This window comes from Mustela putorius, unplaced genomic scaffold (assembly GCF_011764305.1).
Source record: "Mustela putorius furo isolate JIRA1106 unplaced genomic scaffold, ASM1176430v1.1 tig00000580_pilon_pilon_pilon, whole genome shotgun sequence".
Lineage (NCBI taxonomy): Eukaryota > Metazoa > Chordata > Mammalia > Carnivora > Mustelidae > Mustela > Mustela putorius.
Window position 1 is genome coordinate 2,431,561 of NW_025421423.1, and position 21,996 is coordinate 2,453,556.

Genomic DNA, 21,996 nt, shown 5'->3' on the forward strand with positions numbered 1-21,996 from the left:
CAGGCAGAGATCACAAGTAGGCTGAGAGGCAGGCAGAGAGAGAGGAGGAAGCAGGATCCCAGCTGAGCAGAGAGCCGGATGCGGGGATCAATCCCAGGACGCGGGGATCGATCCCAGGACCCTGGGATTATCACCTGAGCCGAAGGCAGAGGCCTTAACCCACTGAGCCACCCGGGCGCCCCTAAAGTTCAGTATCTTTTTGTTTTAAATTTTCCACATGATGAAGTATACCAGTATTAATGGTACCTTTGCTGAGTTAAGACAAATGTCTGCACCTGTGTTACCCAAACCCCTATCGAGATGTAAATTACACCATTACCCAGAAGTTCCTTCATAGCTCTCCCAGAGGCAACCGTTTTTTTTCCCCCCAGCATAGATTTGCCTCTTCTGGAAATTCACATAAATGGAATCCCACAGTATGTATTCACCATGAAGATTTTTAAAAGACACTCCTAAGAAATTCAAAGCGTCTCTGAAACAGCGAGAGCAAGTGATAAAGACAGCATCTGAGATCAGATTACGATTCCCTCACTGATAGATACCCCTTAGGAGAACCTCTGGAATAAGGAGTCAAGGGTCAGAGTCAGTCCTCCAGTGACTTCACGGTGTCCTGAAGGCTCCAGAAGGAACAGCACGGAGCTCGCGCAAGGCCTGAAACAGCCATCACATGCCACAGAAGTGGGCCTCATCCAGCCTGGGAGCCAGCAGGGAATCGAGGGAGGTTTACATTTTCACTTTGGCATTTGTCTCAGGCAGCCAGTGCTCTGTATTTTCTACGAACCTAGAGTCTTCTAATTTAAAACTACTGTCCTTAAATGGGCGGCCTGCCAGTACTGAGCAGCGGGATGTATGGCAAATTCGCTGAACAAAATAAACCAGGAAAAAAACTATAAAAGGCACGAACTGAAATAAATTATTAGCCATTCTGTTTTTCTCTGGCCGGAATTCAGACAAACTCAGATGCAGGCAGTACTGCCCTGAAACACACCGACATGTGTTTGTGTTCCTGGCCCACAGGCAGCAGCTTTGAAGTGCTCCCAACACAGCCAGCAAACCTCTGACCTTGGGCTTCCCCTGGGCTTTCTCAAGGCCCAGGGAACCGAGGCCCCCGCCAGCTCTTTACCCTTCACCCTCATCACTGACACACAAATTACAAACGGAACGTACTTGGTTTCCTTACATTTTCCTACTCTCTGCCCTTCTCAAAAACTCCATGCCTATTTTTTTAGCAGGAAGTGAGGAACCCAAGGAAACCTGGAAATTTCCTGTTCAATTCCTCTCTTCCCAGAAGAGGATGAGAGGATTAAGAAAGTTCCAAAGCGGCTCTTCGCCCACAGGAAGGGAGGAAGCTGTCAGGAGCCAAATTTGAGCTGGGATTCGAAAGTGGCAGGAAACACTGAATACTCACAGTTCGGTGCAAACAGGGAAGCGCTCTGAAGAACAGGAATGTGGAGGCCCGAGAACGTCCAAAGGTGGGGGGACCTGACTTAGTCCCTTAAAGTGTGAGCCGGCTTCCCTGAGGTGACACTCACGACCTCCACAGAGGTGACTGAATGCAGGGCAGTGCTGTGCTTGGGCAGGGGTGGGAGACGGCGAGAGGTGGAGGGCAGAGGGCGGAGACCGAGCAGGCGCCGAGTGGGGGCTACAGAGTACTCTTACAGCCATTCCCACAATGGATCCAAGGGAGAGAATTTGGAAAATTCTATTTTATCCTCAATTTCGATTTCAAAATCAGCTCTGCTCACTGGAAAAAAGTTCCCCCTTGGCAACTTCTGAAACTAAATGAGGTTGGGCACCCGCCTCCGAGACGCTCCCCCGCACCACCCGGGGAGAAACCCCGCCCACACTCTCCCCACCCACCCACCCCCGCCCCCATCCCTTGGCGCTCCAGCGGTGGGCTACACGGACACCGCAACAGAGGACACGTACAACACGACACTTTCATCTGTTCTAAAGTTCAGGATATTCACGTTTATGACTAATTCCAACCCCAAACTGTTGTTTTACAAGCCTGAAGCCAATCGCTCCCTTACCTGCTGGTCCTCATCAGACAGCCTCAACAGTCCCTTGAGTCCAGGGGCACCTTAAAATTTAACGTGTAAACAGCAGGCTTACATAATGTCAGCCTTCTAACAAAAAGGAGCAGTTATTAAGTTAAAAGTAGGGGGAAAAAACCCTCAAAAAGCACAACATCCAGATCATTTAGCTTGGGGGTAAACATGACCTGAAGGTACACTATACCACGGAAGTTATTAATAAACTGAATATACTAATTAAGTTTACAGTCAGTAGAGAAAAGTTTACTTCATTTGAGAAAAATCTGGAACTCCTCCTGACCCAGTAAGATGGATCAATGAGGGGCTATTCTACCCGCAAAGTTACCAGAGGAAGGTGCTGAAGAGTTGGAAGTAGTATGCTAAATGTTTTCTCAACAAAAAGACAAACCACAAAAAAGTGCTAGTAACCCTAACCCAACCATAAGAGAAGACCAAATAGAATGGATTGAAAATAAAAACAACTTTATTCCAAACAGAATTACCAAAAGAATGTTAACTGACACTTTTAACAGGTTTCATTTAAAGTCAGTCACAAAACTCAAAAAATATTAAACATAAACAGCTTTGTGTGCTTAACCACTTTTAATAATGAAACTTAAAAAAAAAACCCAAAAAACAAAGTGGAGACTCCCCCACAATCTGGGAGCCATTTAGGCAAGCAAATACTATCAAGCAAAAAGACGGCATTAAAAATATTAAAAATGAAAAATCCTCAAACTTAAGGTGAACGCCTGTTAGATCTTGGATACGCATTTATACATACAAGAAAACAAAAGAGTATTTTAATTGACAGGAGATCAAGTCTGAGCGCTCACCCCTCCTTCCCACGTGATCTCCTGCCTTGCCTTCACTTGGACCGCACATGCCTCTCGAACTTCAACTGCTCAGACCTGCCATTTCCCCACACGGCACTATCAGCGGCCCCAGAAAGGCCTCCAGGTCCCATTCTGCACATGCGGTCTGCCGCCCATGATTCTATGTTCGCACAGCGTGAGAACAGTGCACAACCAATGTCATCGAGCTAGGAAATGTCACGTCTCCAAAGGTGATTCCAGATACACAATTCTGTTTTATTGCACAGCTTACAATATATAGCAGGCAATTACATAATCAACCATAAGGTAAGATGAATATTGACTACTGAGACAAAAACATTGACTGTCTCTAGCCACAAATGAAACAAAGACACACAAATCTGCCACCTCGGAGAGGTTGTGTTTACTCTGTGATGCAGTCCTGAGGGCTCTCACCACCCTAAGCATGTTAGATACAGAATCCGTTAAGACATCTCTGGTGGCGTCAGAGATGAAGTATGGGAGGCAGGGCCGAGGGCCCCGAGCTCATAAGCCGTCTGTGCCACATATGTAACAGAAAGGCCACTTTTAAAGCTCTTCAGGTAAAGTTATTCAGTCACGTTCGCCTTTTCAAAATTACTACTAATTCACACCGAAGGTAAAAACAAGTGGTTAGGATCTCATTATATAATACATTTTGACTTCAAGATTCAGACAAAGCTGTTGGCTACCACAAGCAAGTTCTGTTCAAATTTTTTGTCAAATTTAAGAAGTCTATAGGACAACACAAAACCATCCCTGGTAATATATTTACAGTTTGGTCTCCAAAAGCTGTAAAAAGTGACAAAGAAATCCAAGTATGAGTTAAAAACATTAAAAATATTTGTTGTTTTTAAACGCCACAAGTTTGAGATTGCAGAAACCAAAGCATCCCCTTTTCAAATTCTCACTTGTATTTCACAGAAGTGCTTTAGAACTTGGGTTACCTGTCACCTCACAGGAGTGTATTAATAGACAAAAGGAAGCACATCCCCAGGGAATGACCCCAGGCTAACTCACCTGCCACAAGCTGTGGTGGGCCAGAGGCCAAGCACCACCAGACCTCACGTGCCTTGGTCATTCATTTCCCATACCGCGCCCCCCCCTCCAACTCAACCCGCTTCAAAGCCAGACTATTCAACAAGCCAAAGGATGCTACTCATGTTACTCACGTTTATTTGGTGTCAAATCCTTGCTTTCTGAAATCCTCACCTCTGCATCTTGGTTTCCAAAGTAAACTGCCATTTCCAACACATTTTCAAAAGGGCTGTTGTAAAGCTACTGAGCCTCATTAGTGCCTGACAAGTGCTTGATGCTGCTTCCCAGTCCTTTATGGTTGGAAGGATGCTTATTTGACCAGCCATATTGCATTTAGAGGTAAACATTGCTTTTGGACTATCTGCCCAGAAACTGAGTAAACTACCGAGACCCTGATTTTATTTTGGTCATTGTGTGCACATATTCATATGCAATTACCCAGAATGATGAAAAACTGGTAATAAGAAACCAAACTACTCTGCCATGTCAGATGCTGGCAAGCAATCATAACTACATATTTACAGATGTGGATTTTTAAAAGACTGATAAACTACTTTTCTAGAATGTTTCAAGTTTTATTAATTATTCAGTTGGTAAAACAGGGATTTTGCTTCATCGATCTGGAAAAAATATTTTAAAATCTGATTCCTTTGACAAGTTTTTCTCTATCAAGTAAGGGATGAGTATGCTATCCAGCTATTACGAACTAGTAGCATTTAAAATTAACCCAACAAATATCTTTATTTTGATCTTATCTCAAACTGTCTTACTGTTTTAATGATAAAATGATAAAACTGGGCTCCCAAATGTAAAAATCTTAATAGACGTCTCTATTTCAAGACTCAAATAAAACAGCTAATACTGGGGGGAAAGCTATCCTGAGATTTGTTTTCTCCCCTTCTGTAATGCTTAAAAACCAGGAGAGAGAAATCTAGAATCCCATTAATAGACTTCCAAAATACAATCTTATAGAAGTGTGTTTTTTTTTTAAAGAGGGTTTTAAGAAAACAGGATACTTCCATATGACAAACTACAGCTCAAAGAAAAAACACTCCCCAATCTCCCAAATCTCTTCATGAAGTTGGCAACAATTAATCAAAGAAACTCAATTAACCAGAGTTTGCAATTAATATGAAATTTCTTCACAGGAAGAAATGCCTGTAACGAAAGGTAAGTCTCCCCATGTTTTGGCAATTAAATAAGTGAAATTAACATAAGGGGATTTGGGAAGGGTTTAAGGTCACACTCAGAACTAAACACAAAACCTTCCAAGCTAGACAGGAAAATGGGAGCTTGGACTAGCTGCTTGGTTCTGCCACACCATGTCTGAGTAGTCTAGATAAGGACTATCCAAACAGGTACTTAGTTTCAAAATATAAGCAATTTATCATAAAAAAGACTACACCTATTAAGCTGTTCTCTTCTGTTGTCTGTCCTACATGTATATGCTTATGTTTAACGAAGACTATCCTTTGTAACTCCTCCTAAAAGCAGAGAAGCAAGAAATGGAGTTAAGAGAAGGAAGCCTGAGAATTCACATGGCTCTAAGAGCCTTTACTCTGGCTGCTCATGGCCACTGACATTTCAATACGGAAGATTTTAAAGACTTTTGGGAAAAAGAATCATACCGTGGCTGTTTTCCTTGTCAAAAGCAGTCAGGGAAACAGCTCTTAACCAGGCAATTAGCCTAAAGTTCTCGGATAATAATGAAAAAACAAAACCAAGAACCCCTTAAATTTTCCTATTAGAACCTTTTATTCTGAATTTGTTGGTGCTTCAAGAAAACAGCTTTGCCCATAATTCATTGTGCCCTGAACTTATGACACCAACTTGTATTTGGCCAACTAGAAACCAGGCCAAAACTGCATTCTTCTTAGGTCTATTCAGTTAACAAATGGCACTTAACTGATGGTTTCTTTCATATAATCTTTAACAAGAACTCATAAGTTGCATTGATTATGCCCCAAGAGATGAGGGAGCGATGGTAATTCAGGTGAGCACCTCTGAAAAGATTCGTCAGCTTCCTGTCCCGCTCTAGCCAGATTTTCTGGAAAACCTTGGGAAAAGACTGAAACTCCCCACCAATCTGAGACTGCATGCGAGTCTTCACGACATTAACTGGGAAAAACAAGATTCCCAACATGGCACCCAACAGACCTCCACAGATAAAATCATTGACCAGATGAGCACTGTGAGTCGTGGCAGTAGGCAGATGCTCCTTAATGGGACCTCGAAGGCCAAAGAAAAGGACATTGCTGAATCCATTACGGAAAAGAACAGGTACCAAGCCTCGATAATACTCTCTAATTCCATGGCATCTGAGTGCCTTGAAAGCATGGTAAGTGTTTGTAAATTTGTCATGATGCTTGTGGTCTTGAAGTAATGTCTGAACTCTTTCCAATGGAGTGAAAATTGCTTCTGTCGTCCCTGCAAGCACTGCGGCCACACTGCGGGTCGCAAACTCGGGGGTACGGACGTGCTTGCGGAGAAGACAAGATAAGTCCTCATAGAGCCCAAACATGAGCGCCAGCGTCGTCGTCTTCTGCATCAGTGGGGGCAGGATGCCCCGGTACAAGTTTCGGAAGCCATCCCTCCGCAACTGGAGCACCGCGTCCCGGGTTTTGATCCCATACAGCTGCTGCCGGAAGAGCACCTTCTGAATGGGAAATGTGATGGCTACATTGTTGAAAGCTGCACAGCAGCCACACAAGTAATGCTTCATCTCCCCGACATTTGCGATATGAGGTGACAGGTCTTGTTTTGAAGATGTCAGGATGGGCGGCCTTTTTTCATGAGCTTCTGAATCCACCATGTTGCTTAAGATCTTTCTTCTTCATGAAGGGTATTTTTGACCTACAAATAAGAAAACGACAGCAGGTCAGCCATCACGGACAGGGCTACACATGTGGAATGTTTCCTTATTCCTTAAACCTTTAATTACTGGGCACTATTACATTTTCCCTGTTAGACTACGTCAGTAATTGTGACAGTATTTTCAGAGGCCCCTCGAGATCCCTGATACCCTTGCAGGGGTCCAGCAGGTCTTTCCTTTTCTAGCCACGTACCTGTGTGAAGCTGGATTTTCTGCATCTACTTTAACCAGAACAACTTCGCACCACACACAATGCAGAAGCAAATACGGGACCCCACCTATCTTTTACACCAGACATCACACAGACCTGCAAAATGGGAAAACACACTCTTCTCATTAATTTTTTGGAAAATAATTATTTTTCATGAAAATGTGTTGTCTATGTTAACATGTTATTTTAAAGCAAATTAGGAGCGCCTGGTGGCTCAGTCAGTTGAGCAGGTTGAGTGTCCAACTCTTCATTCTGACTCATATCGCAATGTCAGGGTCACAGAATCAGGCCCTGCATCTAGCTCTGCATTCAGGGTGGAATCTGCTTGACCCTCTCCTTCTCTCTCTCCCTCTGCCCCTCCCCTCTCCCCTGACCCATGCAGGAGTTAATACATATACAAATTTTAAATAAATGCATATAAATTTATAAATTATAATTTATAATAATTTTATAAAATTTAAAAAATTATAATTTCTAATTTAAATAATTATAAATTATAAATAAATATTTTAAAATAAATACATAAAGTGAATTATCTTTTAAAATTTAGATTTCTAAGACCATAAATACTAATCCAGATAAATAAAGGCTCTTTAGGGTCCACAATAATTTTTAAGTGTAAAGGGGTCCTGATACCAAAAAATTTGAGAACTACTAGACTAATTCATACATACTACACTACATAATGGTCTACACCATTATCTTTCTGAAAAAGATTCAGTCTTCCCTTGAGAAATAAACTAACAAAATATGCATTCATTCATTCATTCTGTTCACTGACACTCACTTAGTGTCAACTCTGGACTAGGCCCTTTGCCAAGTGCTAGAGATTTAAAAGCAAGGAACTCACAGGGGACCTGGGTGGCTCGCCAGTTAAGCGCCTGCCTTCAGCTCAGGTCATGATCCTGGCAACCCAGGATCGAGCCCCATATTGGCCTCCCTGGTCATTGAGGAGAAGCAGACTCCCTGCCATCCCTCACCCCTGTTCATACTCTCTCTCAAATAAGTAAGAATCTTAAAAAAAAAAAAAAAAAGGTAAGGAACTCACAATGTAACAGGAGACTGGCAAGGTAAACGAGTACCGCACAGTGTACATACCTTGTAGGACAGATACATGCTGTGCATAAGGGACATTGAACATGCACCTTGGAAGGCAGACTGGAAGAACAGGTTAAGGGAGGCTTGCAGGAATGTACTATCCACTGTATTTTCCCAGTGTTACCAATGAAAACACCAATATTCTCTTTTGTCTGAGGTATAGAAAGTAAGTGGAGCCGGCACTGTAAGTTTGACTACAGGGGTGCATGTTCCCACGACGTTCCCACGACTGCACCAAAGGAAGGCAGTGACTCTGGAAGGCTGCCCTGACAAAGCGGCTCTATCAGATGCTGAAGATCTGAAGCTTACATCCTCGGGCTTATCTCACTGAGTAAAACGAAGGTTAAAGTCCTCCCCCAGAACACACCAGCATCCTTAAAATGGCAAGGCTATCCTGTTGCCACACATCTAAGTCTGATTTTCTCCAAAGGATCTAAACAGCTGGATCATCCAGAACAATCCTACAGCCCAGAAATAAGCTTTACTGGGGGACTACATGGCAATTTTATTGTATCTTAGAACAAGCTATGTATTTTTTTTTTAAGGGATCTCTAAATCCAACATGGCACTCAAACTCACTACCCCAAGATCAAGAGTCCATGTTCCACCAACTGAGCCACTTAGGGCCCCCAAGAGGCTAAATATTTTTAAGCTGCTTTTACTTCCTCAACAGTATACCACATTTATGAGACCACTCAATAAAAAAATATCCTGACTAAAAAATGAGCAAAGGACTGGAATAGCCATTTCTCCAAAGGAGAGATACAAGAAAAACAGAACTCCACCCATCTTTTAAGCCAGACATGAAAGAAATCTACAAAACTGTAAAACAGGGGTGCCTGGGTGGCTTAGTTGCCTTCAGCTCAGGTCACAGAGGACATGATCTCGGGGTCCTGGGATCAAGCTCTGCATCATGCTGAGCTTCCCCATCACTTTGGGCTCCCTGCTCAGTAGGGAGTCTGCTTCTCCCTCCCCCCCCATGACCCCTCCCCCATTCATGCTTTTTCTCCCTTTCTCTCTCAAATAAATGAAATCTAAAAAACAAAAACAGAAACAAAAAACACCTTGGGGCAACTGGGTGGCTCAGTCGTTAAGTGGCTGCCTTCGGCCCAGGTCAAGATCCCAGGGTCCTGGAATTGAGCCCCCGCATCAGGTTCCCTGCTCAGTGGGGAGCCTGCTTCTCCCTCACTTCCTGTGATTGTGTTCCCTCTCTCTCTCTGTCTCTCTGTCAAATAAATAAAATCTTAAAACAAACAAACAAACAAAAACACTACCAAAAAACTGTTAAACACACTCAGATGCCAACAGCCACATGAAAAGATCCTCGACATCAATCAACAGAAATGCAAATCAAAAGCACAATGAGATCATTAGGACAGTTACTATTTAAAACAAACAAACAGAAAATAACAAGCGTAGGCAGAGCTGTGGAGAAGCTCAGTGTCCCTGTGCACTGTTGGTGAGAATGTAAAATGGTGCAGCCACTAAACTAGAGCGGCAGTTCTACAGAAACTTCCAACAGTACTAACAGGATTCAGCAGTCTCATTTGCAGGAATGTTTTCGTTAAGAACTGAAAGCAGGGTCTCACGAGGCACACAGGCACTCCACAGCAGTGCAACTCACAACAGCCAAGAGGTGGCAGCACCACAAGCACCCACTGCCGCATGATACGTTCAACAAGACATGGTATATACACAGACAGTGGAAAACTATGTGGATAAGGAAGTCCTGTTATATGCTAGGACAGGGGTGAACCCTGAGGACATTAAGTAAAATAAAGCAGTTATAAAAGGACAAGTACTGTATGATTTCACTTACATGAAGTACCTAGAACAGTCCCATTCATACAGAAAGTAGAATGGTAGTTGCCAAGAGCCTGGGGAAGGGGGAACAGGGAGTTTTGGCTTAATGGGTATAGTTTCATACATCAACTATTGAGCATTCAGGACAAAAGATGTTAAAATGTAAACACTATGAAGTGCAGGCCAGGGGTGCCTGGGTGGCTCAGTGGGTTAAGTGTCTGCCTTTGTCTCAGGTCATGATCCCAGAGTCCTGCAATCGAGCCCCACATCCGGGTTCTTGTTCAGCAGGAACCTGCCTCTCCATCTCCGTGTCGCTCTCCCTGCTTATTTGTGCACTCGCACTATCTAAAAAAAAAAAAGTGCAGTGCACAGCTGAAGCAGAGAAAGAATCAGAGAAATCAGTTCCTGGGGAGCTTATATCTACAGGAGCCACAGATACATAAGAGCAAATACGAAACACACATCTGCAACTCCATTCTAGGAGTACAGCCTATGGAAATAGTTACTCATACAAGATGTACACAAAGATTCAACTAGGTGACAGTCACAAAAACGCTCTTAAGAAGTACTGAATAAGAACTAAATGCTCAACAGTAAGAGGCCCACTAAATAAATGAAGATGTAGCCACCTGATGGGATGTCATATAGATATTAAAAGAGTACTGGGGCACCTGGGTGGCTCAGTCGTTCAGCATCTGCCTTCGGTTCAGGTGAGGATCCCAGGGTCCTGGGATCAAGCCCCGCCATCAGGAAGCCTGCTTCCCCCCTCCCTCTACCTGCCGCTCCCCCACTTGTGCTTTCTCTCTGTCAAATAAATAAATAAAATCTTCATAAAATAATTTTTTTTCTGTTTCATTCAGACTTACAGGATAACACCGTCAAGACGACCTTCATTTGCTTTTTTGTTGGGGACTTCTTCCTCTTTGTCTGCTTTTACACTGGCTTCTTAGCATACTAAGAAAATTAAATTCAAAACACTGCCCTGTCAGATTAGAGATAAATGAGAACCCGGCCTCAGGGGAGACAGGACATGCAAACGATAGACTACAGAACAGTAAATGTGAGCACGGAAATATGCACCAGGTGTATAATGGCTCCCACAGAGAAAGGGGTCATTAACTAGCTGTCTGGAGACAGGGACAGGGCGGGATAGGGCGTGTGGGCAGAAGCACATTTAGCTAACGGTGGCAGCGCAGGCTGAAGTGTCAGTCCTGAGTCAGAGGCGCAGCAGATCGAGTTCTCGAGGAATTACTCAAATATGTTCTGTAGAGCAGAATGTGGGTGGAAGATGGGTGGGTGGCAGAGGACAACAGGGAAGCAGGCTTGAACCGGCATTACGAGACCCTCAGGAAGATCCCAAGACCCTCTGACACTGCTCCATACTGTTTTTTTTTTCTTTCTCATGAGAAGCAAATGGAAACAAGCTATTTTCCTTAAGTATGTCACACCAGGGTCTGTGTGTCCTCTTCCCACAAGATAGACCACACTAAGAAGAAAATGTATCACTGAACACTCTGGCTCAAAGTTTCTTTTTTCCGTTGGAGTTCCAGCTGGCTTGGTCCATGTTTCTATTAGAAATGATAAACTTGGGACGCCTGGGTGGCTCAGCTGGTTGAGCAGCTGCCTTCGGCTCAGGTCATGATCCCAGCGTCCTGGGATCGAGTCCCACATCGGGCTCCTTGCTCAGCAGGGAGCCTGCTTCTCCCTCAGCCTCTGCCTGCCATTCTGTCTGCCTGTGCTTGCCCTCTCTCCCTCTCTTTCTGATAAATAAATAAAATCTTAAAAAAAAAAAAAAAAGAAATGATAAACTTGCTGAGAAAAACTATGACTAGAAAACCACTGCTGGCCCAAACCCTGTCAGAAGGAAGGTCCTGAAAGGGGTCAGCAAACGTTCCTTGCCACTAAGTCGCCTGGCTACACCAACACAACTTGACAGTGCCGGGGTGCAAAGTTTCACTGTCCACCCCCACAATTTGGGGGAGCCACATCACCTCCGGGCACCACTCTGTTCACAGGGAACACGCTCTCCCCTTGGGCAAAGCACTGGGAGCAGCAGGACTTAGGGCTGAAAGCTGCTCAGCACTACTGTGAATCAGTTTAAAGGGGCAGGAAAAATTGTTCCCTGGTGTTCTGAAAATGTGTTCCTCTGCAGTATAAATGATCAAAGTAAAGCCTAGCTCAGAGACAAGAATTCTTTCTCATCTTGGCAGGTATTAGAACAATGAGGGGCGCCTGGGTGGCTCAGTTTGTTAAGAGACTGCCTTCGGCTCAGGTCATGATCCCGGAGTCCTGGGACTGAGTCCCACTTCAGGCTCCCTGCTCAGAGGGGAGTCTGCTTCTCCCTTTAACCCTCCCCTTCTCATGCTCCTTCTCTCTCTCAAATGCATTAAAAAAAAAAAAGATTATGATGTCACCAAGATGCTCAACTCAGCTAGATTCCTTGGAGTTGGGCTGCTTATGAATCCAATAAACAAATGAGTCATTTCAATGAAAATTCACAAAAGAGGGGCACCTGGGTGGCTCAGTGGGTTGGGCCTCTGCCTTAGGCTCAGGTCAGATCCCAGGGCACTGCTCAGCGGGGAGCCTGCTTCCTCCTCTCTCTCTGACTGCCTCTCTGCCTACTTGTGATCTCTCTGTCCAATAAATAAATAAAAATCTTAAAAAAAAAAATTCACAAAAGAAACTTTTTTTTTAGGAAAAAATGACACATTAATAATAAACATTTTAAAAAGATTTTAAGAGAAAATAAAGTTGTAAATCAATTAAATACACACATCTCCCCACTCCAGGCTCACTACCCTCAGGGTTCTCCATGTCTAGACTCACTGTGGGAAAGCCTCTTTACCAGTCAGCCTGCCACCAGTGACACTCCCAATGCATTGTTATCTTCTAATAACAGCATGGAGATACCCCAGTATTTGGAATGACTGTGTAATACTCTACCAAATGGACATACTATATGCAATTTATTCTATCTCCTATTTTGGTCCCTGTTTTTTTGTTTGGGTTTGGCTTTTCCTTTTTTTTTTTTTAAAGAATGCTGCTTTGGGCAACCTTATACCTACCTATACCTTGCTTGGGTGAACTCTTCCAAGTTTATCTGTAGGATAAATCCTCAGAATGGCACTGCTGGCTCAAAGAGTAATACATTTAAATTTGATAGCTACTCCAAGCTACCCCAGAACTTACGAGGATGTATACTTCCATTATACCTATGCCAGTACCAGGGCCCCCACCGTTTCCAGCATCATCTGATTAGAATTTGTCATTTAAACTTTCTGATTAAGATACAGAGTTTTGAGGTGTCTGGGTGGCTCAGTCAATTTTAAGCATCTGCCTTCAGCTCAGGTCATGATCCCAGCATCCTCGGATCAGCCCAGTGCTGGGCTCCCTGCTCAGCAGAGGGGCCTGCTTAAAAAAATAAACTACAGCATTTTTTCATTTTTGATCATTTGAACTTATTTTACTATAAATTTTCATGTTATCCATATTTCTAATAGGCAGAAAAAACTTTTCTGAATTGTAAAATTTCTTTATATATGAAGAAAATCATTCCTGGTTCTAGTAATCAAATTTTGGCAAATACTTTTCCTACTTTATCATTTTTGTGATACTGAAGTTCTTAATTTGGATATTAAGTCTACGATCTTGGCTTCTAGGCTTTATAATGTCCTCCGAAGGCCCTCATTACTCTAAAAGTATGAAGGAGTAACCCACGCTTCCCTCTACAAGCTTCACGGTTTCATTTACCAGCCATACGGGAATCTCTCTGGAAATTTCAGTGTAAGGAGTGAGGCAAAGAGAAGAGCCTGCCTCTGGAAATGACAGGTGAGCATATGCCCGTGGGTGCATGCACGTGTGTCTGCACCGGCTCTGCTCCGCCAGCAGCCCAGCGCTTCTGGAGCACCAACCTGCTCGGACCTGCTACAGGGCTAGGACGCGTGTCACCATGTTGTAGCGCTTCCCCACACTCTTCTCAGAACTAGCAATTTTCTTGGATCGCAGACTTATCCTGATAAACTTTAGTGTATCTCTGTCATATTCCTCCCAAAATTCTTGGTATCTTACAGAGAAAGTGACTTCACAGATAAATGAAAAGACCTGTCAGTTTTCCAACATCAAACCATATTTCATAGGAATATGTCTTGAATTTCTTTTTTAAGATTTGAAAGAGGGGCGCCTGGGTGGCTCAGTGGGTTAAAGCCCCTGCCTTCAGCTCAGGTCATGATTCCAGGGTCCTGGGATAGAGCCCCGCATCGGGCTATGCTCAGCAGGAAGCCTGCTTCCTCCTCTGTCTGCCTCTCTGCCTACTTGTAATCTCTGTCAAATAAACAAATAAAATCTTAAAAAAAAAAAATTTGAGGGGCGCCTGGGTGGCTCAGTGGGTTAAGCCTCTGCCTTCGGCTCAGGTCATGATCTCAGGGTCCTGGGATCGAGCCCTGCATCGGGCTCTGCTCGGCAGGGAGCCTGCTTCCTCCTCTCTCTCTCTGCCTGCCTCTCTGTCTACTGTGATCTCTGTCTGTCAAATAAGTAAATAAAATCTTAAAAAAAAAAAAAATTTGGAAGAGCGCGTGTAGTACTGACAGCGGGTGAGGCAGGAGGAGGAGAGCAGCAGACTCCACTGAGCACAGAGCCCTATTGAATATCTCAGGACTCTGAGATCATGATCTAAGCAGAAATCAAGAAACAGTGGCTCAACTGACTGAGCCACCCAGGTGCCCCCCAGATCTTGAATATTTCCTACCTCTAGGTATTTTATCTTTTCAGTTGCTATTATGAACGGGCCTTTTCCTTCCTATTCACTTTCGAACTGTTTATTGTCTGCATATGACAAAGCTACCAATTCTTATGTATTAAGGTTAGAATTAGCCAACTTACCAAATCCTCTTGCAATTTCTCATTTTTGGACTGGTTTGCTTTAGCTTCTACTACATAAAATACCACAAATAATTCTGACTTCTCCACTATAAATAAATCTTACTAGATTTGCAAATATTTCCTGGACAAAATTAAATAATAGTAATAGTGAGTATCCTTTTATTTTTGACGTGTATGGGAACTTTGCTAGGAATTACTATGAGGCATAACACTGGCCTTTGGGGTGAGAAACAGAAAGTTGTCATCAGAGGATTAATAATTGAAGTTCTAGCAGTTTCAAGTTTACATAGGGAAATAGATCATCATGACACAACAATGTTTACTGAACTTGTCCCTACAAAATCTGTACCCACTCAAGTAACCTTCCCTGTTCACCATCTAAGCCTACCCATATTTAGGATTGTGCTACAAATACGAAGTAAAGCATGTCTTTCCAGTGCTATCACTAATTTCATTGGATAAGCTACCTTAAAACCCCCAAAACTTCATTCTGCATTTATCCTAAGAATTAGTATATCTTCTATTATAATGTTAGCCCCTTCCCCCTGCTATTTACCAGGAAATTATGTTTCCCATTAAAATTACATTCCAGGGCGCCTGGGTGGCTCAGTGGGTTAAGCCGCTGCCTTCGGCTCGGGTCACGATCTCAGGGTCCTGGGATCGAGTCCCGCATCGGGCTCTCTGCTCAGCAGGGAGCCTGCTTCCCTTCCTCTCTCTCTGCCTGCCTATCTGCCTACTTGTGATCTTGCTCTGTCAAATAAATAAATCAAATCTTTAAAAAAAAAAAAAAAAAATTACATTCCATTTTTCTAATACCAATGATCACCTGGTAAGGGCTTAGAGAGTTTTCAAACATGGGAAGGGCAAACACATTTATTCCTGTTTTACTGAAATTCAACCACCTTCAACCCCTCCCACCACCACTCAATCAGGAACTTTGGTCAAATGCTTTTAGGAAGCTACTGAGATGACCATATGAATACTAGAGACAGAACCAGCATAACATTTTTGAGATGCAGCTAACAGCCTCAATTCAAATGCTGGCTCCAGCATGGATCCACTGTGTGACCTTCTTCAAGTTTCTCAATGTCTCTATGGCTTAATTTCCTCATTTATAAAATAAAGATGCTACCTACCTCATAGGTTGGCCCAGTCATTTGTGTTACTATTTGTACAATATCCAGAATACTCTAGAGCACTAGAGGTGCTCAACAAGGATGGCCTATTATTATTAGTAGTCTCTAATGCATTTATTTGGTGTATATGTTAGCATTATTTCTTGTTAATTACTTGCTCTCATAACATGGTTATGAATACTCCTTGGCCATGGTGAAATATTTTTTTAATATATTACTAGATACCATTTGCTCATATTTTATTTTAAAGTTTCATATCACTAGAACATACCAAATTTTTAATTTTATTACTATCTCACACCAAGTTCAGGCATCCATGTTCCATTAGCTCTATAAAAACGATCTGTCACTTTTCCTTCCCAAGGCTGGTCTAAAATTTAAATCTTATCAAAATTACCTTTTCCTTCAAGTTAAAGGAATTCACCTGTAACACCATCTGGGCCTGGTGTTTTGGGGGATGGTAGCTTTTTGATAACTTTCTCAATTTCTTCCATTGTTACTGATCTGTTAGGTTCTTTCCTCCACAGTCAATTTTTATACTGCAGTTCCTTAAAAAAAAAAAAAAAAGTTCTGGTTTATTTATATAGTCTTACAAAGTACTTGTTGTTTTTATTTTTTTATTTTTTAAAAGATTTTATTTATTTGACAGACAGCGATCACAAGTAGGCAGAGAGGCAGGCAGAGAGAGAGAGGAGGAAGCAAGCTCCCTGTAGAGCAGAGAGTCCAATGTGGGGCTTGATCCCAGGACCCTGGGATCATGACCTGAGCCGAAGGCAGAGGCTTTAACCCACTGAGCCACCCAGGTGCCCCAGTACTTGTTTTAAAAAAAAAAGTACTTCTAGGGGCACCTTGGTGGCTCAGATGGTTAAGCAACTGCCTTTGGCTCAGGTCATGATTCCAGGGTCCTGAGATCAAGTCCCTCATCAGGCTCTCTGCTCAGTGGGGAGCCTGCATCTCCCCCTGCCTCTCTCCCTGTCCCTAATGAACAAATAAATAAAATCTTAAAAAAAAAAAAAAAAAACCTTCTAGTCTTTCTACTTATGTTCCCTTTTTTCTTGAGCAGCCAGTTTGTCAAATTTATATTCCTCCCATGCCAGACAGAAAAAACAGCTCTTGAAGTTACCAGTTTTACTATTTTCGGTTTTTAAATTTGTTTTCCTCTTTATCTCTTTTTTCCTGTTTTGTCTAGGTTTATTACATTCTAATTTCTTAAGTTGGGTGCGTATTTTTATTTTTTTTCTTAATTTTTGAGTGTTTAAGGTGATGTATTTTCCTTTGAGCGAAACTTTTTAATATTACTTTTTAAGGGGTGCCTGGGTGGCTCAGTGGGTTAAAGCCTCTGCTTTCAGCTCAGGTCATGATCTCAGGGTCCTGTGATGGAGCCCCGCAGAGAGCCTACTTCATCCCCTCTTTGCCTGCCTCTCTGCCTATTTGTGATCTCTATCAAATAAATAAAATATAAAATATATATATATTACTTTTTAAGATACTCAAAGAATTTTGGTCTGATGGTTGCTTCATCATCTCCTGTTTCTTTGACATAGTGGCGTCGATTTGGGATTATATATGCTCAGCTCCAGAACCAGAACCTGTTTTGGCTTTGTGTGTCTTATCATATCTTTTATTTATGCTCAGGAGAAGAGCATCTTTCTGGTGGCCCACAGGAAGATCATACAAGGATAGATCCTAAAATTTGGCAACTGTGCTCTAGCCTCAAAAGATGTGAGATAAAAACATCCTTGGGCGGGAGAATAAAGCAGCAGCAGCAGCAGCAAGCCAGTTACATTAAGTCCATTACTAAGTGTTTTTGCCAACAACAGGACAATGGTAAGAGAAGCATACAAACCTGAAATATCCAGGCACCATGACAGTCTTGCCATGGAAAGAAAACTAAAATAGCCAATGGCAGCCATCTTTCTGCTAGAACAATCTGAAATGCAGGGGGGCGGGGGAGGAGAAGAAGAGAACTTAAAATGGATAAAGAAATTTATTTTTTTAAAGATTTTACTTATTTATTTGACAGAGATCACAAGTAGGCAGAGAGGCAGGCAGAGAGAGAGGAGGAAGCAGCTCCCCGCTGAGCAGAGAGCTCGATGTGGGGCTCGATCCCAGGACCCTGGGATCATGACCTGAGCCGAAGGCAGAGGCTTAACCCACTGAGCCACCCAGGCGCCCCAAAGAAATGTTTTTTAAAAGTCCCTGTTTCGTCCTGCAATTTTAGTGCATTTTGGATAAATAGGATCTCCTGGCACAGATATGAGAAGCCGTAGTTCTGATATCTAGCTATAGCTTCCTTGATCTGCTGACTGCATCGTTTTGATTTGCTTTTCTGGAAAAGCATTTTTGCTAAAAGCCATACAGACTGCCTCCTTCCTACACAGCAGTCTCTCAGTAGTTTATACAGTATGGTATTGTGCCATGTGGCATTTGAAGACACAATTATTTTTAAGATTTTTTTTAAGTAATCACTACACCCAACATGAAGCTTAAATTCACAACCCCAAGATCAAGAGTTGCACGATCCACTGAGTCAGCCAGGCACCCTAAAGAATCAGTTTTTAAAACTGTTAACCCATTGCTGACTTTATTATGTTAATTCCCGTTTCAACAGCAGTTTTCCTTACTCAGGATACACTTCTCGTGTATGACAGCTTTCCCTCACACACCATTTCTGTGGGTATGTATTTATCTAACTTGGGAGAGAATTGGGGGGAAAAAACCACCCACAGCTTTTCGATTTAAAACACACCTGCCTGTTACATTTTTTGCTCTAAACCAGTTAAAGAAACCAATGGCATTTTAATTTTTTCTTTTTTTCGCCAATAGCATTTCTAGTTAAAAAAAAAAAAGGAACTCTGAAGATGCTTAAAAAGAAGTCTGCCAGGGTAGAGCTGGGTTATTATTAATCACTTAGTCTTCTACATCCTTACTTCTTGCTATTTCAGCTGACAGACATGAATTTAAGAACTCTTATTAGAACCAGACTTGCCAATCTAAGATTAACCAACATTTAAAACAGCTTAGCATACAAATGCTTTATATCTATGTAATGCTTTGCTTTCCTTCAATCTCAGGACTACAGAATGATAAAATCAACAATACTCTGGTTAATGTATATATGATTATATAATACCACATTGTGACAACTTATGAATGTAAGATATGGCATTTACATACTGAATAAATACAATTTTAAATTCTAAAGGTACCACCTGCAAACCATTCAAACTAAGTTATTTGTATACACGACCTACAAAATTTTGTCCATGTTCACTTTTAATTTTTATTGGAATGACTTACTTCCCAAAATTTTACAAATTAAAGTTACTTCAGCTAGCTTGTCATGGCTGTTTGTAATAATGGAGACTGTTATTAAACAGAAAACTATGGCTAGCAGAAGATAGCCATTTACTGACCCATATATTCAATTATTTTAAGATATTTTGACATCACCGTATAGGTGCCTGGGTAGCTCAGCCAGTTTGGCATCTGCCTTTAGGTCCTGGGATAGAACCCCAGATTTGGCTCCCTGCTCAGCAGGGAGCATTCTTCTCCCTCTCCCTCTGCCACACCCCTCTACCCAACCACAAACCTTGTGTACTCTCGCCTCTTGCTCTTAAAAAAAAAAAAAAAAGAAAAAAGAAAAAAAAATCGCTGTACATTTAAAGTCTCAAATTTTTAAAAATTGGCCTGGGCATAGAAAAAGGAAAGTAACAAAACCCTCTTAGACTTCACAGATTTACAACTTTCCCTCTACATTTTAACCTCCTGAGACTTGTGAGGTCTTCAAAGAAACCACATGTGGAAAGAAAATAAATAAATAAAGCTTTCCCTCTAGTTTCATCCCACACACCAGGATGGTATGAATAGATTCTTAATTTGGCAACAGAAGCAAGGACAGTGTGCATAGTATTCTGTGGCAATGGAGTTTAGAATTCTACATGTTTATCTATACTGTGAACAGAGCTAAATTTCTTTACTAAACTGATCTCTGTATTTAAATTCCTTAACATGGATAAATCTTTGTCACTGTAAAACTTATTTACCGTAATTTTAAACTGTTTGTTACCTGAAACACTCAAGCTCTGTGAACAGTAAGAAGCACAGTTAATAAGTTGACTTTCAAGCAACTGCAAGTATCAAACTTTTGTGGCATAATTAAACAGTGTAAAGTCTAAATACTCACTGTAATTTACAGCCCAGGTGGATAAGCAAGACCTAGATGTGATCCCAGCACAAAGGTCTTTGTGCAAGAACCGGGGGGAAGGCAAATGTAATTCTCAAAGGATATGAACTCCCACAACTCAGCAGGTCTGAGTCAGCAATGAGAACAAGATCAGTCTGGGTTCCAGTCCTAGTTATGACACTATCTTGCTACTATACTCAAAGCAACGTCCCTAATTTAAAAAGTCAATTCTCTGGGCTTAATCTGTTAAAGGACAAACCAAATACCTCCACTCAGGGGTAACAACTTGTGATTTTTTTCTTTAGATGAAAGGTGACTCCAGATCCAAAGTGCCTAACCTGTGCTCTGGAACCGTTGGGATACCCACCTGACCCGCTCCAGCACCTTTTGATTTTATTGAATCCTTTCCAAGCAAGGGTGGAGAAGGCTCTAACTGGCAAGGGCACTACCCATATACTTCCAGGACTTCTGTTTCACTGCTTACATGTAGAGAAAGAGGATGGGAATTAAGACCAGCTGAGTATAGCTGACGGGGCAAAATAAAGGTTATGCCCAAAGGGTAAATAGAGCTAAGGCATCGACAAACTCTATCTAGCTACGCTCAGTGGTAAATAATCAGTACAGAGATTAACGAAGAACACCACCGCCCGCCTGCCCGCCCCCAGAAAGCCTTGTACAATTGAGTTTCCCACAACGCGATGCAACATGGTGTCGCAGAATAAGCACCGCCCGGCAGTGACTAGACTTACCGCCCTCCGGGCGTCCATTTCCCCAGTCTGGGATAAGAGGGGCGGGGGTTGGGTGGGATCTCCGAGGCCCCTTCCGTCTCCGACAGGGAACTGGCTCAGGGGGCCCGGAATCCCAAACCCGCGGGAGGGCAGGGGCCTTCCGCCGTCCCAGCGCCGCCCGCCCCCGGGCGCAGGCAAAGCCCAGCCCTGCCCGCCCTCCGGTTCGTGCGCGGCGCGAGGCACCTCCCCAGCAGGGGCGCGTCCGATGAACGCACAACCTTCTTCGCCGGGAAGGCCCGCTCCGGCAGCCAGACGGAGCCCCGCGGAGCCCCGCGGAGCCCCGCGAAGCCAGGCGGCTGGCGGGGAAGCCGGGAGCCGCGGGGGCGTAGAACCCACCCGGTGCGGGAGCACCGCCCTCTGCGGCTCCTGCGGCTGTGAGCCCCACCCGGGAGGGCGCGCGCGGGAGCGCCCGGGAGCGCGGAGAGGAGTGGGCCCCATTGGCTGCGCCAGGGGGCCGGGGCCGGGCGGCCTCCTCAGACCCTCCTTCAGCGTACAGGCCGGGGGGAAGGCCCATGCCGCCAGCCCGCCGCACTCACCCATAGCAGCGGGCACCCGGCTGCGCGCCCGGGTCCGCGCCCGGTAGCCGCCAGCCCGCAGGTCTGCGAGCCGGCGAGCAGCGGCCGCGCAGGCGCAGACCTTGACCGAGCGAGTGCGCGGGGCGTAGGGTGACGCGCTCGACGCTGCCCGACTCGGATCACGTGAGGCAGAGGCCGCCGCGCCGCCTCTGCCTAAACCCGCAGAATCAGGTGACCCCGACCCAGTGCCCTTGGCACCCACGGGGCAGGTGTAGCGTAACCCAGCACACCTGTCGGAAGGCACCGGGGCTCCGCTAACCAGAGCACAGGTCTCTTGGCGCCATACGGTGGCCTCGCCTTGCCACAACTAGTCAACGCGTTCTCCAGCGTGCAGCCTGGGGGAGTGCCAGCCGGAGTTAACAGTTGTGGGTGGCAAACGCTAAAAACCTTTTCTGGCTCCCCTTTGTAGCCGTGGTTAGATTTTATCAAACCCTCAGAGTGGCCTTTTTCCGCTACCGGTACCGCAGGCCGCAGAGGAACACTTGTGTATGATTTAGGACATACAAATAACTTAAAAATTA

At 43.7% G+C, this 21,996-nt stretch overlaps 1 protein-coding gene across 13 annotated transcripts; it reads right to left on the reverse strand.

The window, feature by feature from the left end:
* Positions 1–2,502: 2,502 nt before the first annotated feature.
* On the reverse strand, positions 2,503–21,708 carry SLC25A51 (solute carrier family 25 member 51). Of its 13 annotated transcripts, none has more exons than XM_013053796.2 (5): positions 21,437–21,707; positions 17,773–17,856; positions 16,324–16,474; positions 6,994–7,107; positions 2,503–6,781 (listed from the first exon to the last, which is right to left on the reverse strand). In XM_013053796.2, the coding sequence occupies exon 5, from the start codon at positions 6,738–6,740 to the stop codon at positions 5,847–5,849; it is 894 nt and encodes a 297-aa protein (XP_012909250.1). In that variant the 5' UTR covers positions 6,741–6,781; positions 6,994–7,107; positions 16,324–16,474; positions 17,773–17,856; positions 21,437–21,707; the 3' UTR covers positions 2,503–5,846. The 13 variants fall into 13 exon arrangements, with proteins under 13 accessions (XP_012909250.1, XP_004747699.1, XP_012909245.1 ...); XM_004747642.3 differs by lacking the exon at positions 6,994–7,107 and adding an exon at positions 20,480–20,588 and having other exon boundaries at positions 21,437–21,706; XM_013053791.2 differs by lacking the exon at positions 6,994–7,107 and adding an exon at positions 20,480–20,591 and having other exon boundaries at positions 21,437–21,706.
* Positions 21,709–21,996: the final 288 nt, after the last annotated feature.

Bases quoted from the DNA above. Each gene is read 5' to 3' on its own strand.
- SLC25A51 (XM_013053798.2), bottom strand. From the start codon at position 6,740: ATGGTGGATTCAGAAGCTCATGAAAAAAGGCCGCCCATCCTGACATCT.